This window comes from Thunnus thynnus, chromosome 17, assembly GCF_963924715.1.
Source record: "Thunnus thynnus chromosome 17, fThuThy2.1, whole genome shotgun sequence".
Classification (NCBI taxonomy): domain Eukaryota; kingdom Metazoa; phylum Chordata; class Actinopteri; order Scombriformes; family Scombridae; genus Thunnus; species Thunnus thynnus.
The window spans coordinates 3,750,721-3,769,116 of record NC_089533.1 but is presented as its reverse complement, the minus strand read 5'-3'; the positions used below and the strand labels follow the sequence as shown (position 1 = coordinate 3,769,116).

The 18,396-nt window shown below is 40.7% G+C and overlaps 1 protein-coding gene and 1 long non-coding RNA gene across 2 annotated transcripts in view; one reads left to right on the top strand and one right to left on the bottom strand.

The window, feature by feature from the left end:
- The window catches only part of LOC137200890 (uncharacterized), a 128,859-nt gene that overhangs the window by 51,559 nt on the left and 58,904 nt on the right, over window positions 1-18,396 (bottom strand). The window lies entirely within an intron of this gene.
- grin2ca (glutamate receptor, ionotropic, N-methyl D-aspartate 2Ca) overlaps window positions 16,885-18,396 on the top strand; it is a 57,193-nt gene continuing 55,681 nt past the window's right edge. Inside the window, exon 1 of the mRNA XM_067615587.1 lies at window positions 16,885-17,337. Within this exon, the coding sequence (XP_067471688.1) occupies window positions 16,906-17,337 (432 nt within the window). The 5' untranslated portion in view covers window positions 16,885-16,905. The remainder of the gene's footprint in view (window positions 17,338-18,396) is intronic.

The window sequence follows — 18,396 nt, the reverse complement described above, 5'->3', positions numbered from 1 at the left end:
ACAAAAACTAGATGTAAGAAGTAGGGATGTGCAGAGAGTCCAGTATCTGTATTTGTTGAGGCAGCAAAATTATTTGTATTTGTATTCGAATAAAAGTGGAAAGAGGCTTAAAAATCCTGTTTTTGCTTTTATTACACTTTTTTTTACACAATTTTAGAAAATTAAAGTGTTACAATAAGTGTTTATGGATAAACTACCTTACGAAGGAGGTCCCCTTCACCTCTTTGCAGACAGACCTCTAACTAACAAATATTTTTAAAAATATTTGTATGAAACAAATATGTATTTGTATTCGGGCACACCCTTAGTAAGAAGACACACAGTAAGAACGTTTATTGGTCACCAGGTTTTTCTACAGTAGTCGACTAGTTGCAACTAATCCAATAAAACTGTGGAGCAGCAGTAACATTTGACTCTTAATACATGTATCAGTTACAGTTTATTATGTAGGTTTACTTCTTAAAAACAGTGCTGAGCTGCTGTGATCATTTGTAACACTACCGTCATCACATTTAGCAACTCTACAAGGCTTTTCTGCTCAACATTTTACATATATCCATATTTTTCTTCTGTTTTCTCACAAGCCAAAAACCCTTCCCCTGTTTGAAACTGTCCCATGATGGACATTTCCAAGGCTGTCTCACATGGTACCAGATGGTTCCCATAGAAAAGCTTGAGGACACAGCTGTGCGCCGCTAAACCAACCATTTAGTCTTCATCGCCAACGTCTTTTCTCCTTGTAAAACCGAAAAACACGTCTGTTTGAGCATAGATCTCACCTTTGTGTCTCTTGTCCTGGTAAATTTTCTAGTGCAGCATCTTCTTCAACTCACTCTGGTGCTCAGGTTGCTCATTACTGCCCCTGAGGCCGGAAGGTGGAAAACACTGACTGGTATGACTGATTCCCTCCAATGGCCACAAACAGACCTGGTCGTAGCTATAGGCGACCTGGGCAACCGCCTAGGGTACCTTCTAATGGGGGGGGGGCGCTGATATAACAAGCCAATTTCACTATGCACCGGAACAAGCTGCGGTTAACATGCTCCCAGTGCGCCTTGTTTACAACTCAACATGTCAAAGGAAGACTCAGGGATGAGCAAGCGGAGTGTGTGGGGACTGGAAGAACCAGAGAAGTGCATTTCAACATGAAAAGACAAAAGCCATCAGGGGTGCAGGTCAGAAAAAGAAAAAAAAAGAAGAAGAGGAGAAGCGTACCAAATATAAAGGTATGTATTTCTGAAGGTTTTAGTCTGTTGACACATCAGCTAAGCTGGTTAGAGTTAGAATGAAAAAATCAACAGGAAGCACAATGGTCCAGGTATCATCGGATAATTCGTAATTCATTTGTAATTCAAAAACCAAAAACGGTAAAACTGTTATTTGTTTCAAAACAAAAAACAAAAAAACGTTCTTGGTGTCAGAATCAAATAACGAAAAACCAATAAAACTCGGCCCGTTTTTGGTTTTTGACGATTTGTTTTATCGTTATTCCTTTTTGGACGAAATCACGTGATCTATTCCTTTTTTGTTTCCCAACAAAAATCCAGAAAACCAAATTAAAAAGACCGTGCAAATTTGGTTTAGAAATCAAGTATTTTTGTCAGTTTTGTACGATAGCGGAAGCGGCTACATTAGCCTACTCATGATCCTCAGCGACCGTTGCTATGGTGAAGATGCCAGCGACAGCCACGCGTGTGTGTAAACGGGATGACGATGGGAGGCCTCATTTAAGCCCTACACTTTCACTTTTGTAATTTTCATCAAACTGGACTTTAGATGCATTTTATTCAACCTCCACTGTTACATAATGTAATTATTTATTAATTATTTATGTTTAATTTATTCTCGTCACCTTCATATATTTCATACACTTCATTTCTTTGTCCATAGCACACATTATTCTCTTTACAGTTCAATGTTCAGTAAAGTAGGTTGATCCCGATCATAACCAATAATCTGCAGTACTACATAATGTTATACTGACTATATGTTAAGGCTGTCATTGCTCGTAGTTCTTGACAATCATGTTCTCACATTGTTTATTGTTATTTAAAATCTTTGTTTTGGTTTTAAATGATTTGATGTGAAAGGTTTTAGTTATTAATCATGTATTTGTTTCAAAAAGAATCTACACATTTTGTGGCTGTATTTGTATTCATGTTGGATATTATTCATTAATCTTTTTTCTATTTAAATTATATTTATATTTAAGTTCTATAATGTCTCTTTATGGCTTTGGTTTTTTTTTGCTGATTTTGATTTGATGTGTTTTAGTCATATATTGTAATTGTAATTGGATTTGTTTCAGTAAATACTGTAATAAACGAAAGGCGTGTTTGTGTCTTTAGAACCATTGCTGCACGTCTTCATTTATTTATCTATTTAATTTTTCGGGGGGGGGCTTGCTTGGGTGAAGCTCACCTTGGGTATCAAATATGCTAGAACCGGCTCTGACCACAAGGGACAGTAATGAGCACATTCCACCATCAAAACCGAACGTGGACAGGTGACACAAAGGTGAAATTTAAGCTCTGCAGAAGTGCTTTCAACACATTTGTTTGCAGTTGTTTCACAATAAAGGCTGAATACTGTAGTACAAGTGTTGGTGTTTTGCACACTAACTGATGTTGGTTTAAATCACTCAGGAATAGTTGACACTATATTTGTATATTTTCATGAATATTAAGAGTTTGTTATGATTCTTTCTGCTTGATTCCTTTAAGTCATGATGACATTTGTTGTTTTATTCACTCAGTGTCCAGCGGTAGAGTTTTACTTTTTGAAAATCCTCGGCACAGGAAGTGATGTCATTTATAGTTGTGGTTTGTTTGGAATAAATGGAACTGGGTTTGTGGTGCTGAAACTTGTAGTTGGTAAACTGATGAGTCAACAGACAGAAAATCATCAATTTTGATTTTAACAATACAACTAGGTGATGATGAAGCAGTTCTGAAGACACCACATCGGGCTCTGTGATCCTGTCGTTTTTCTTTATTCTCTGATATTTTATAGAGTGAATGATTAGTCAAAAAAGAGTCAACAATAATGGAAATAATCATTATGCAGGCCCAGTTGTTAGTATGAGCAGAGGTCAGGAAAACAGCAGAAACTCAGAAACTTAACAGAAACTTCCTTTATGTTTAGCCTCACTGTTTGACAGCAAAAGAACGACTACCAAGTTCTCTGAAAATGGTTAATTAAGCATTTTTTAGGAATCTAACAGACAGAAAATTGTTCCTTTCTTATGACCTGCTGTGTTGTTGCATGTCACTCTGCAGCGTCTTCGCCTGTGTTTACAGCCTGCAGGCAGACTGAAACGACCTCTGGGTTTGTATCTCAGGGTTAGCGGCTGCTTTGTCAGCTGTCCAGCTTCTTCCACGAACACTTAGAGCCGATCTGCTTAATCAAATGTTAAAGATAACCAGACCTCACGCCATCTTCACTGTTTCTGCAGAGACGAGAGAGGAGAAGGGGAGGAGGAGGAGGCGGCTGATAGGACACAGGAAAGACAGAACGGTGGGGGGAAAACTAGCCATAGAGATGAAAAACACAAAAAACGATTGGGCACGCTTGCATAGACAACGGTTCTAAATGAATATTGCGATGATTGACAGCCAGCCACAAGCATCCAGGGTAGTAAAACATTTACTGCAGGGGAGGGGCGGAGGTTGCAGGATATCAGGGCAATCTATCCAAGGTCATGAGAGAGGAGCAGTAAATTTCACTCAGAATCAGGCGATGCTGCATCACCATGTGATCCTTTTCCCGCCAATTTATAGAGACCTGACAGGCCACTTTTACATGTTGAAGCACAGATCTGTGTCGCGATACCGCAGGTACAGAGATCCTCCGGGGTGCTCTCATGCTATGCGGGCTATCTGATGAGATCTTAAACTCGGGGCAGAAGAAGTCTGGCAGGCTGCGTTGCTCTCCCTCCTCAAGTTTATGGCTGCGCTCACGGGCACAACACAGAGTCTGGTCTCATTTATATTCATGGCGCAGCGCCGCTTGCACCTCGTCTAACGTCCTATCCCTGTTGAGAAGGAAAACTGACACGCCGTAGGCTGGGGGGGGGGGGGGGGGAGCAGGCATCTCCTCTCTTTTCCTTGTCATTCCTCCGCCTTTTGTGGATACTCCCAACCTGAGTTGTTTGTGTGCATGTGTGGCTGCATATGCAATTTGTAGTATGGGAATTGATTAGGCTAATTGCTTTCTATTCACAGCTACATGTGCGCCGCTTAATTTTTCACAATTAGCCCAGAGCGGTGACACGGCGGGGAGCATCTCCATGAAGGATGATGACAACGATAACCTTAGAAAACTACGCCTGCAAAAAAAGTGAGGGGCTGGTGACACGGCTCTCGAACATAAAGAGCGGTTTGACTTTGCATGATGAATCTGAAGAAATCAGGCTGGATACGCTGCAATATAATGTCTAACAAAAAGTGACACACAGGGCGTCCTGGTGGCTCAGTTGGCAGAGGCACGCAGCTTGTGACGATGACGTAGTTTAGATTTATTCTGGTTTTCTTTGTTATATCTCACCACCTAACAAATAAAGCCAAAATCCTCAACAGTCCAAAGAAAGATGGTCACAAAGAGGTACAACTTTTGGCACGACACCGTGTTCTACAAGTTGCATAAACACCCTTCCCCGGAGATGAGGAATTGTTTTCCTTTTTCTGGGGACTGTTTATTGCAGCAAAAATCAATACATCATCTCCAGAGAGAGAACTATAAAAGCCAAAGTTATTTATGACATGCTCTTATTGTTTTCTATGGAGTAGTTTTACATGTTTTAGCTGCCGTTAGATGGACAGGACCTGTCTGTCACTTACTTTTTTTTTTTACAGTATCTGACTGTAATCCAGCAATATTTGTCATATTAACAATGAATCATATGATCATATGATATGATCCTGTGATCTGCTACTCTACAGAGCTTTTTAGCCTCATTTAGCTAATTTATTTACAAGTTTTGGTCAGCAGACAGATTAACCAAACTAACCAAAGCTAAAGTTTGCGAACATGTTAGTCATAACAACTTTATAGAGTGATAATATGTCAGATATTTGTGGCTGTCAGCTTTTTTGATGTGTTTCTTCTCTCTCATGACTGAATTATGCAAATTTACAAAGGTCAGTAGACTTAACTCTGGTTTAAAGGCGGTTAAAGATAAAATCCATATAGTTTTTTGTGATCCACATGGGGGATCGTTGTCGCACATCAAGACCGACATATTTACCGTGCTTAAACAAATTACTTCTCGACATGATCCAACGCTATGTCAATGTGTAATGGAATCACTCTAGCAATTAACAATCAAAGACATTACCTGGTCAGTCAAGGGCATTGTCAGGCAGACAGATAGTTGTTTACACAAATGTGAGATTAAATTACATGCACAACTCTGTGTGTTATATTTCAATTAAACATCAACACTGCAGTGGATTTCAGAACAGCCAGTCATGCACATAGTTTTGGATTTATGCACAGTGAATTTGAGATATCCACCTCTGAAACTTCACGAAACAATGGACGTCAGTAGAATTTCTTTATAGTCTGAGTCATAGTTGAAAATGTGTTTTTTTAAAAATTGTTTTCAACAATAATACACTATGAAGAATTTTCAGTGAAGTAGTCCCAGTGAAAACTGTTGACAGTGATGTCTGTGGATTATCCTGAATGACTGGAACATTGTTTCTGTAAACACGGTTTGCTGTTGAATATTTCAAACATATCTGTCATTGCCAGCCTAACATCCCTAAGAATTACATTCAGATTGCAACTCACAAGTGCCAATGCAGGAAGTAGTTTTCAAGTGTTTTTGGCCATTTTTGACCAAAACTCTCAGACTGAGACCTTGTTGAAGAGGTGACCTTGTCCCGGTTATAAACTGTTGGTATGGTTCATTTGTGCTATGAGCGTGATCCGACCTAGATCCGACCCAACTGCAGGAAGCATTGCACATTTTTTGGATTAAATCAGCTCCCGTAGCCAGCTGCACTGTGCATTATTATTATTATTATTATGCATTATGTTGTTGTACGTGCTCAATATGTGCTCCTCTTCAGCCGGCTGAAAGCAGCACGTCTTCTTCTTCATGTAATGTGAAGCAGCTCATCGTCCTCTAGACGTTGCCTTGAAGTGCGTTCAAATGTGCTATTCTGCTCACATATTTTGGCTTGATATATGACCCAAACCCTCCCAATCCCGCAGGAAAAAACAAACTCTCCTTTCTCCGCCCAACAACCCCAAAAGATATTCTGACCAATGAACGGAGTGACAGCTCCCACATGGCTTTTGTTTATACATTTTGGTAGCAACTCATCCACTGATTCGCACCAAAGAAAACAAAGTATAGGTTTGAAAACGCCCTTAGTTGGCCAATCTAATGTGCATATATTGTAGAAAGAAAGACTTTTAGAAGATGCTGTCACTGAACATAATCTGGGATTTTGTACAATTGTCCAACATCAACATTCTTGCATGGCTCCATTGGTGACAAATATTTCAAAACCAGTACTCCAAAACCTCAGCACATTAAACCAGTACTATCTGCACGGCTAGATACTATTAAGGGCAAGTGAGACATTTTTTTGTGTGTGTGTATGTGTGTTTAATTTTGGAGAGCGCGCCCTTTAAACTGTTTTTAGTTGGGTTTATCTTATACATCCCTGCTTTAAAAACATTAGCAAAAGAGGAAGAAATCATTGTCAGTGCAATTTAAAGCACAGCTGGAACCACAAGACCACACATACACACACAAACACACACACACACGATAGATTAAAAACAAAGTGGTATGCTCATATGTGGATTAGAGCATGTGTACATGTGTGTGTGTACGTCAGGGGTCAGCTGTATGTGTGGGCAGCCACCGAGTCAACTTTGAGAGCAGGCTGGTGACAGCTGGACCGGTGGCGGGGGGGTGGTGGTGGGGGTGGTGCGGGTGGAGGAGGTGGTCTGGTTCTGCACGGGCAGCCACTGTTTCAGCTTAACCAGGGTCTTACACTGATCCCTTCTCCACATATGAATGCACATGAGGCTATAGGGGCCACCAAAGACTGACAGAGAACTCTTCTGCTACCCGCCAAACCACCCCCCCCCACCCCCTCCCTCCTCCAATCCAATCGTCCCCTAACACTCCTGTTTTACAGCCAGGTCAGCCGGCAGGGTCAAAGTAGGAATATTAATATCAGAGCGCCGTGTCCAGGCCCTTTAAGCCTCAGGTAAACATCCACCCATGTGTTATGGCAAAATGGATTACATTCAAAACACCATTGTAATCTGCAGCCTCGCAATTATTATTACCCTCCAAACACTTGCACATACAATCTGTTCAATCTCGCTCACACGGCGTCCTGACAAAAGTGAACCGCCGTCTGCTCGCAATAAATGTGATACAGCAAAGAGGAGAGAGATAGATATATCAAACATCTGTCCAATGACAAGCATGCACATGGACCTTTGTCCTTGGTATTTTAGCATAAATGTTGATCTCGTGACCAAACTATTTAGACTTTCTGATTGTTTTAACGTAAAGCACAAACACATACAATCTCAAGTTGCGCGACGTGACCGAGGTTATGCTACACACTGTTATGCGAGGGAGCTTTGCCTCAGCGCTAGATGGGATTTTCAAAGACACAACTGTAATAAAGCAGAACTACATAGCTTTCCATCTGCTGTGGCATTTAAAACCTGCTGATCACGGCTCCTCTGATACTATAGAATCAGAAAATCCAACTGCTCAGTTCAGCTCCACTTCCCTCCTGAATATTTAAATCCTTTAATGCACCGACGACACCGGCCAAAGCCTGAATACCCTTCGATTGATTCCTCTTGCATTATGTGAAAATTTACAAGCCAATTTCGGAAGCCCCCCCACCCCCACCACCCCCCAACCCCCCACCCACCCCCTTACACCTCCTCCCTCCTCCCTTATTCAGATACAGCAGTAAAGATCACGTCAGATTTATTGGGATTTCAGCTGGACAGGTTTTCATCCCGTGGCAGATCAATCACTTGTCATGTACAGTTAATGTAGAGGCGTGCATGTCTTAAATAAGTCTGCCCTGCCACTGGCAGAAGAGAAGGCAGGGGGGGTCCGTGACAGAAACTAATATCACTGAGTGAATCTGTTTGATGTGCCTCTGTCTCCAGGGGTCAGCAGAGATAAATCACTGCTGGTTTGGACTACTTGTGGTTTCACTTTTGGGTGCACCTCATCAGGCAATGCTGCTGGACGCCGGCTTGGTCTTATACTTTTTCATATGGCTGCCGTTTATCACGTGGCCATGATACAGAAAACCATAAAGAAAAAAGAAGTAAATCAACAGACAGGTTTAGAGATGGTCAACAGGTGGATTCTGCTCAGTTTGACCTTCAGAAAAAACTGAGCAGTTAAAGGCATTTTCTCCAATTAGCCCCCAAAAAACAGGCACAAGTGTCTGATATGAGTTACAGTTTATGTGTTAATCCCGACATTTGGAAGCAACTTTCTGTTGTTTTTTTAAAATGTTAATTGCAAACTTTTAAAAGATGTATTAACTGTTGGTCTGTCACTGGATGCCGACTGTCTTCTGCATGAAAGTCAGACATGCTAAACGCCCGACTACCATCCTGGCTTTAATCCTGACTCTGCGCCGCTACATAGGACAAGACGACTTCCTGCACTGGCACCAGACATCACTGCTAGGGACTCTAGGCTGTACCGCATCCGCATTAATTCCCAGTGCTCCGAGTATTATCTTTCACATATAACAATAAATCAGCTGACTGGAACTGGAAGTTTTATGAAATTTACCCAGTGTTACTTCCCATGTGAGTATTAAATTCTTTGTATTGAACTTTGAATATTAGCATTTACAATTAGACAATGAGACTGCACTGTGGAACAACCTGTCTAATGGAATAAGTTACATCACTCCTAAGAGCACACTTTTACAGATTGGTTTGAACTGTTTTCCCTTGTTTTTGGCAGCAAGTTATTGTCTTGTTCTGGTTCCAGGTCCAGATTTCTTTGGGGGGGGGGGGGTTGTAAACCACCCGAAAACCAATTTCGTAGTTTAGTAAGTTATTATGTGTATTAATTAAAACAAACCAATTAATGATAGTCAGAACCTGCAAAACCTTTACATAAACAATTAATTTTCTATTGCTTATTCTTATAACAGCAGTGATTAAACATTCAGATACTGAGTTGATAAATACAAGAGGGCCACCAATGACAGCAGTGAGACATCACAGGACTGGAAACCCCATAATTCACACATGATCTTTGGAAAGTGCAGCACAAAGCCACAATAGCAGAGTGTTTAGCATTGAAAACACGGATGTTTTTCAGAGTAATACCAAATAGCGAGAGTCTGAGATTAAAAAAAAGAACAGAAATAGAGGAGTGTTTGCATGCATTACTGTTTGATTAGATAATTGCAAACTTAATTGCGTGAATGCAGGAGGTGTTTGTGCACTCTGGTTTGCTTAATTCATCACAGGTTTCAGCACTTGTTTCCTAAACGTTTCTGCTAAAGAAGTCCTAAATGAGTCATTAACTCGCCACTTTTATTTAAAGATAACGGTACATAAGGGATCCTGAATGTCTGGTCAAAATTTACTGGTTGAGATATTTCATTCTGATATCTCGAGTGTTGTTGCCAAGCGTGGCTAAAAAATCAATATTGGTGTTGTGATTGGTACTGGAAATTAAAATTAAGTCTAGCATTTGTTATCTGGACTATTGAGGAGTCAGCCGTGTTAATTAACTTCAGTACCTAATTTCCATTACTCAGCACCGAGGAAAGTGGAGCCGTGCCAGACTGAATATAATGAATGAATGTAAAGCCCGGTTGATGTCTTAATACGAGCCTATCAGAGCTAACAGTGTGTTTGTTGTTTCGCCGAGGCTCTGTAGTGGCCTATAACTAACGTTATGAGCTGTGCAAATGTTTTAGAGGATCATCGAAGAGCAGCCAAACAATTCACAGAGAAATTATGGATTGAGGACAGTATGTGGCCTGGTTTTGTAGATAGCTGTACAAAGATCAGACGGGGATAACGGGGGGATAGGCAGAGATGTAACTTTATTTATGATGACACACTGGGACTGGTGGAGATAGTCTGATTCAGAGTTCCCTAAAATGTTGGGTTCAGGACCTGCACGGGAGATCAGAGATATTTCCTTTTGGGTCACAGATGTTACAGTATAACTGCGATTGTGGCTCCAGATATTGTTTTATTTATCTCAGACAGGTCACAGAGTACTTCAGATAGATCACATTTAGACCAGCGGAGAGAAAAAGAAGCTTTGGATGTGCTACAGCTCGCAGCGTGACACTTTTGATTTGACATTGACAGAAACCTGTGGACACTAAAACTATGTCAAACTGTGGGTATTTTAAGATACTGTTTTTTTTTTTTTTTTTTTGCTAGTCACCTCATTTTGCTCTCACTGTACTTATGATGGTGATGAATCTACAGATTAGTTAAACGCTTTAAGGAGATTAGCATGGCTGTAGAGCCTGGTTAAACATATTTATACAGGTGAAAGCAAAAAAAGAGACGTGTTTATTGTAATTATTGGGTGTCTTTGTGAACCAAGATATATCACAGAAATATCTTTCAAACTCAGAAAGCATTGATATCGTTCATACATCCGTGGAGGCTAGAGGCTGTAAGTTTCACAGTCTTTCACCTAATGCATGTTGGAAAAGGTTACAGCCGCGACCCTAAACAGGATAATCAGTATTAAAAAAAGGATTGACTGATGATTCAGGCGTAACAAATAAACTGGCACTTATGTGAAAAGACTGTATGAAAACCTGAACTGAAAGCAACATATGATTAATTTACTTTACTCCAAAGCACAAAATACCCACAACAAATCTACAAAGAGGTGATTGTGACATTTTCTAATGCCAATAGCAAGACAATTACAAAACTTTTCTGACCCGTGTCATGTTTTAATAGACTCTACTTTAGTCATTTTATTTATAATGTATTCAAAAAACACCAAAAACCTAAAGTCATACCTGCAGCTGACGTATAGGTAACATTGTTCCATTTCTCAAGCAAAGCATCAAAGCCGATACTGATGAATACTTGTGAGTATAAACTTATTGGCTTTAGGCACAAAACAGCTTGTTGAGAAATGTGTTTGGTTTGGGTGACAAAAAATAGATAAATCTAGATGATTAAAGTTATGGAAATTAACCAATGTTGATTGAAATGAGAGATTAACAACAGTTTCCTGTTTCAGTCACATGCTTTGTTGACCGACGCGTCCAAACTGGCCTTCCTGAGAAGGTCATGTTATGCTACTGCAGCCTTCGCTCCTGACAGATGAACCATAATTCTCACATCCTCTAGAGGTCTTTGAGAGTTAAACATATCAGGGCTGCAATATTAATTAATCTGATTATTATCTTCTCATTTTGTCTATAAAATGTCTGTAAATATTGAAAAATGGCTGTTATGAATTCCCACAGCCAAGTCGACGTCTTCAAATGACTTTTTTTGTTCGACCAACAGTCCAAAACCCCAAAATATTCAGTTTATTATCATGTATGACAAAGAAAAGCGTCAAATTCTCACATATGAGAAGCTGTAAGGAGGAAATATTTGGTATCTTTACTTTAAAAAGAAAAGACTAAAACAATTATTCAATTATGAAAATAGCTGCCAGTTCGTCAACTATTGTTGCAGCTCTATAACTTTTGTCATTGTTTTGGGAGGATGGTCTCTTTATTATTGAATCATTTTGCTCAGTGATACAGAAAGTCTCTGTTGGCAGCTTCACTTGTTTATGTAGAAGCTCTCTTCTTCTTTTGTGACTTTGCTGATGTCACTTACAGATTGCTGCAGCACAAGTCAGAATGGTGTTATTACAGTTCCTATAGTTAACCCATAGAGGTCAATAAAGGTCATAGATACCATGATGGCTCTTAAAACATGGTTGTATGAGAGATTACCCTACAAGGTGATTCTTGGGACCGTTTGGATGGTCAGCAGTTCTCCTGATGATGACACAGAGGAGGATGAGTTTATCAGCATGTGAGCCACATGACACAGCGGGCTCACAGATCCATAGATGAGTGTATTGATCACGGAGCAGGAGATGGGACAGGTGCACATTGTTAAACAACTGCAGCGCAGGCATCACGCCCAGAATATAAAAGCAGTCATTAAACACTGCGCGGATGAGACCTCACTTCTCAGCCAGATGTATTTATCGCCGCGGCTTCACGTTAATGAGCTGGATCAGGAACCAGTTGGAGGACTTGACACCTCAGCAGCAGTTCATCGATAGATGGCAGTTTTTTTTTATTTTTTATCTGATTTCAGAACGCTGGTATCAGAAAATGAAGAAGTGGGGAACTTGAGTTTACAGAATAAAATAGCAATTATTATCAGGACACTGCAAAGAAACGGCACTAAAATAAAAGTGTAGAGACGAGTAATATAAATGCAGTATAAACAGCTTACAGAACAGCATGTGAAGTGTGTTTTTTTAAATGAAGAATGATATGCTATATAATAAATAAGAAAACAAATGAAAAGGAAATTATAATGTAAAGAAAAACCAATGCATGAGATTACAATATACATAATATACTGCAGCAGGTAGGTGTATTATGATGTGCTCATATTTTCATCATTGAGTCCACGAAGTCCATACATATTGAGCAGGAATAGTTGAGGTGTGCAGAAAATTCTATTTACCTTATCAACAATATTCAATTTACAGGAGCAGATAACTTATGTAGGCTACAGGCTCAACATGCAGATGTGGATATTTGCTCGTTTCACTTTATCACAAAAGTCCAGATGTCAGAAGTGTGGAGGTACCGCCGACTAAAAACCACAAGGAAAAAATAATTATAATATTATAGTATGATAAAAATCCCAGCGGTTATTTTGAATTCAGCCTTTATCTGCACTTCTTGAATGGCAGCTTATTCTGTAAAAGAAACTGCTTCCACTATGTGTCACCCACTAGAGGGGGATAAGCACATCTTCAATGTTTGTTAGTCAAACAGCTCTGCAGGAGGAGGATACAAAGATTGATGCCACAGACTAGTGATGTTTCTCACTTTAAACTGTGCTCTCATGTTACATCTACTTAATAAATCTAATCTCTTAAACTTTTAAAACAGCAGTAAGAATCTGATGTTCTCCGGTCATATCGCTTCTCTACATCCCCCCTCGTACTAGTGTTGACTTTGGTGAGAGCCCACTGACAGAGAAATGTCAGCTATTCAGCTTATCTTCAGATGATAGATAGGGCTGTGCATTGTGTGCGTGCTTGTATTAATCATGTTGTGGGGACAAACATCTGTTTGCGCAGTCACATTACGGGGGGACTAACCTTCTCAACTTACCCTCTAATCACAGACTGAGAGAGAGAGAGAGAGAGAGAGAGACTTAGGTTTGGGGTTGGGGGTTAGATAAAGGTTAGGATAAAGACGGTGGTAGGCATTTATCAGTTATGGTTAAAGTTCAGGTTAAGCTGGGAATGAATGTGACTGATGTGTCACGGCATGTAAATGGTAGCTTTTGATCTAGTATCTAAAATAGACTCATGTCTTTGTTTGTTCTGTGTTTCTTTATTCATATTCTCTATTCATATGGGAGCTTCCAAACAATCTAATACTCTATTAACTCTTTGGCCATTAAGCAGATTGGATCAATATATAAAAAAAACAAATGTAAATGCAACCAGAGTGACTTTTATAACAGCAGATTGCTCAAACAAACTACATCTGGTGAGACACATTCAGGTATAAATGACTCCATCTCTCCATGCCGCTTTACTACATCAATACAAGCTGTCTGACACAGATATTATTTCAATACTGAAACTATTCATCACATTTTTTTCCAATGCAACAGGGACAGCAGCTGCAGCAGTTGCAGTCAATGTTCACGGTCATACAGGTGGTGTAAGACGCTGTAACTTTATCTCTTGTCGCTTTATCTCATCATCTGATCTGTGCAATCACTCAATATTCTCTGTGGAAGAGAGAGCAGAGTCATTAAGTGTTCACATGGAAGGGACAAAGCCTAAGAATCAGTATTGTTTGTGTAGATAGCTGAACTGTTTGGGTTGGGCTTCATCTACTTTATTTAGGAAATATTTCATCATGTCACCTAAAATGCACAATAACACTACTGTGCAGACATCAATATGTTAGCATTCATAAACATACATTTTTACTGGTACTTTTTTTTTTATCTACAGCAGGGAAAAGGGAGCTTTTAAGTGGAGAGAAAAAAGCAACATAAAGAAAAATGAAAGGTCCTTGGCTGCAAGTCGTGAACACAATTCAACAAAAGAACAGAAGACAAACCTCAGAATGACTGTTACTCTACTCTTTTGTTGCAGACAAGCAGGCGGCACTTTGATTTATAACTCTGCAACATCTCTGCAACACAGCACGTTGATCTATCATCAACTGTGTCTTGAATCATTATTATATAACCTAATAACTAACTACATGATAAAATAATATTTGTATAACTACAGTTAGGGAAGTGTTATAATATCTAATTGGATGTTTTACCTAAATATGAGATAAGTCATCTGGGTTCATGGGAAGCTTGCATCTATATAAGAGATAAGGATAGCAGGGTTTTGGTAGTAATTAGTTCCACTCACTCTGTCACCAGGTACAGTATGACTCATGCAGAATCCAGTTTGTAACAGCGTCATGACGCAAATGGCAACCTGTCTCTGGCTTGAACTACAGCTTGTATCATGTACTGTTTCTGTTACAGCCACAGGCCCCAGAGCCAAACAGACTGTGTGCTGTGATAATTCTGGATGGATGTACCTAGTTATGCATCTTTTTTTTTTTTTTAAATCTCTCAAAAAAAACCAATGGATGTCCACTGTGACTTTTGATCCCCAACATCAGAGCGAAGCCCTCAGCTCTTGTATATACACAGGAAGGGTTTTTTTTGGGGGGGGGATTTAGTCCAAGCACAGATGAAAAGCCTCTTTCCTTTATGTATTGGTACAGTTTACAGATTCAGTGGAATTTTAAGAGTTTCAGGGGTCAGTGCCCAGCAAATCTACAGTGCCAATCTACAATTCGGCTGCGTCACGAAGCTTACACGACAGCACGGTCCCGAATCTAAACATTAGATAAGGTATAAACTGAAAGCTCTTGTTTACCAAAGTAGGATTCTCCGGTTATTTCCTCTTCTCAGTATTAAAAAAGGCATGTTGACAATACAAAGCCTTGTCACAAAGTTATTGATGACTCATTCCCTGTTTGGTTTAATTCTATATCCACCGCTCCTCCAGGATTCGACCTTCATATATCTGCCTCAGCTTTTTCGCCGCCTTGATTAAACACGTGGAAGGTCAGAGCTTTTTAAGCATTTGGACCACGTACGTCGCTCCCCGTCAAAGACATTAACCCTAAACTATTCCACCGGTGTCGCAGCTGAAACATGGCTAATGTCATTGAAAAGAATGTGGCAAATGCCCTCTCTCACAGCAGGGACTAATCAATTTATAAAATGATTTATGAGGCAGTGCGTACCTGGAGAATAACATGTAAGACGTAGCATGTACAGCTTCCAACGCATGTGTGCATGTCTTTTATTTGGATTTCAGCTTGTGACATGACCGGAAAAACAATTCCATAATAAGTATTCTTGGGACGTGCCAACCAAGCATGCATGCTCCTCTCCAGCCTGCCTGCTTTGTAATGTTTTCTAAAAGAAGCCCACTGCTCAGTCCCACACAGGAAGTAGAAGATAGAGAGAACTGTGCCACACAGCAACACTGAGCCTCGTGCAGTAGCCAAATCTCTTGATAAGTTTATACACTACAATCAAGCCGTAGGCCATGACGCCTGGCAGGGATTACCGAGGGATTACAATATATTCACCCCACTGGGATTCCATCACATGGTGGATCAGATCTCTCTGACAGGGGACCAGTGTGCAGCACTCCCTCAGGGCCACAAACACTACTGTGACAGATTTGACAAAGAGCCTGAGTCTGTCTGACAGCGCAACACAAACCGCTGTCTGGTTACTATGTGAATGTTAAACTAACGCTACAGGGTTTGACATCACGCAGCTCTGCCTTAGCATTTCTCCTCCATTACCTTCCTGAGGGCAGAAAGCAATGCAATTACGGGTTTTGGAAGAAATTAAGGTAGTTTGGCCGAGAGTTACTGGTTGCAATCCAGTCCATTAGTGATGCAATGTTGCACAAAGAGCTCGGATTTGTTCAAAGGCGAACTTGGGGATTTCAATCCCTTTGTAAATATAGACTTTGCTGTTTGAATAATTAAAAAAAAATGTCAGCTTCAAAACCAGAAGAGAAAAACTTTCAGCTCACAATGAGAGTATGGACGTCAATTAATCATCCAAAACCCATGCATACAGACCTTTGGCAGATTAAGTTTAAATGCTTTTCGACCACTGAAAAATTAAGCAACAGCTTCAAAAGTAATGTCACGAGAGAAAAATTATAAATCCTCTTGTTCTCCATTTGTTGCATTAAACACTGGACACCATCTGTTGGGTTGGACCACAGAATACAACAGCAGCAGGGTGGCAGCTGCCACCCTAAGACACAACAGCCTGGCCGCAGCCTCATGTTGCATGCTGACACACTCTAAAAATACTACTCTGGGCTCTGTTAATGGGCTCTTACGCTGTCTTAGTTATGGCAGGCAGAGCAGTACACTGAGCAGAGATGAAACTAAAATAAGCCAACTCTGAACAAAAGGCGGTTTGGTTGGCTGGCCAGCTGGGATTACTGAGCATTATCACAACATTTCAGAAAAAGACAGCGACCGGTTCTGTGTATCTAATATGTCAATCCTTTCTTTTGACCCCTCCCTCCACTCTGACCCCTCCTCCAGGCAGTAGGTGACTGAGATGGGCGTTCGTCTAGGCTGCTTGAGCGACTCCCCGTGGTGGCCGCCGCTGCCGCTGCTGCTGCTGCTGTTTTGCACTGTCCCCTGCTGTTCGGGCCGGCCGTTCGGGATTCCCACGCCATCGGTGAACGTGGCGGTGGTGTTCAGCGGCTCGGCCTACCAGACAGAGATTAAAGGGCGGTTGAGCCGAGAGAACTTCATGGACCTGCCACTGGAGGTGAATCCCATCACCGTGCTGGTCAACAACACCAACCCACGGGCGTTGCTCACCCGCATCTGTGACACCCTCTCCACCAACCGCGTGCATGGCGTGGTGTTCGAGGACAACGTTGGGTCGGAGGCCGTGGCGCAGATCTTGGACTTCATTTCCACCCAGACGGCTGTGCCCATCGTGGGCATCAGCGGAGGCTCTGCTGTCGTCCTGCCCTACAAGGTCAGTGTGAGGGTGGGGTCTGGGAGGAGGCCAGTGAAGAGCTGGTTGATGTTTTAACCACGCCCACTACTTAGGTGGCGCTCATTTTTTTTGCCTGTAGTGTTTAACTGAAAGACACACATATATATGGCTTCCTGATGCATGAATTCACAGTTTAAGCCAACGTTTTGTGCATAAAATAACATTTGAATGATTATATGAACCTTTAAGGCTGCAAACTCATATTATATTATCGTACCTGATTAAATCTCCAGGTATTTTTTTTTTATTGATATCATTACCCACATATGATGCTCTAAACAGAAAGCTGTGTATAACAATGAGCACAAGGCACAACAGGATAGAGACAGATTAACAGGCATCGAATAGCAGCAGCAGCAGAGACGCCATCAGCTACAGTCCACCTCTGGGTTGTAAATCCTGCGTAATTTCCTAATGTTACAGGCTAAATGACAGACTCACAAATTCATACCCAAACAGGGGGGACAGCCAAAAGCTTTTCATTACATTCTCACTGCCATTCTGCTTTTCCTCTGCTATTAAATTCAGAGCTTTAGCAGACACACAGAGCCACAGAGCCGGGTTATAATAGTTAGCTTTCTCTATATCTGACTGACAGCATGAGAGAAAACCTACAGAGTGGTGTTTTGTACACACAGAACACTAATAAATCATTTATCTGTGATGAAACAGGACCCACGGCTAGTCTTAAAGTCTCATGTAACTACAGCTTAAAGTGTAAAGTAAAAGTACCAAATACCACAAACTCCGTTACAAGGGAAAGTCCTGTATTCAAATTTTGAGTTAAAGGTATAATATGTAATTATCCCACATTAAAATGTCTAAAAACAACTAAACCTGTGTTATATATTTTGTTGAATTGTGTACTTACATTATCCCAAATGTTTCCAACAATTTTCAAACCCAGAGAAATCTGTAATTTAATCAAAGTAACGGACTGTTACATTTGGTCGCATGTCAATGGCGTCATACCTCCTCTACCAAAGAGTAAACACGCACAAGATGCATACGGCGGCGCTGTGTTTGTCCGCTACAATG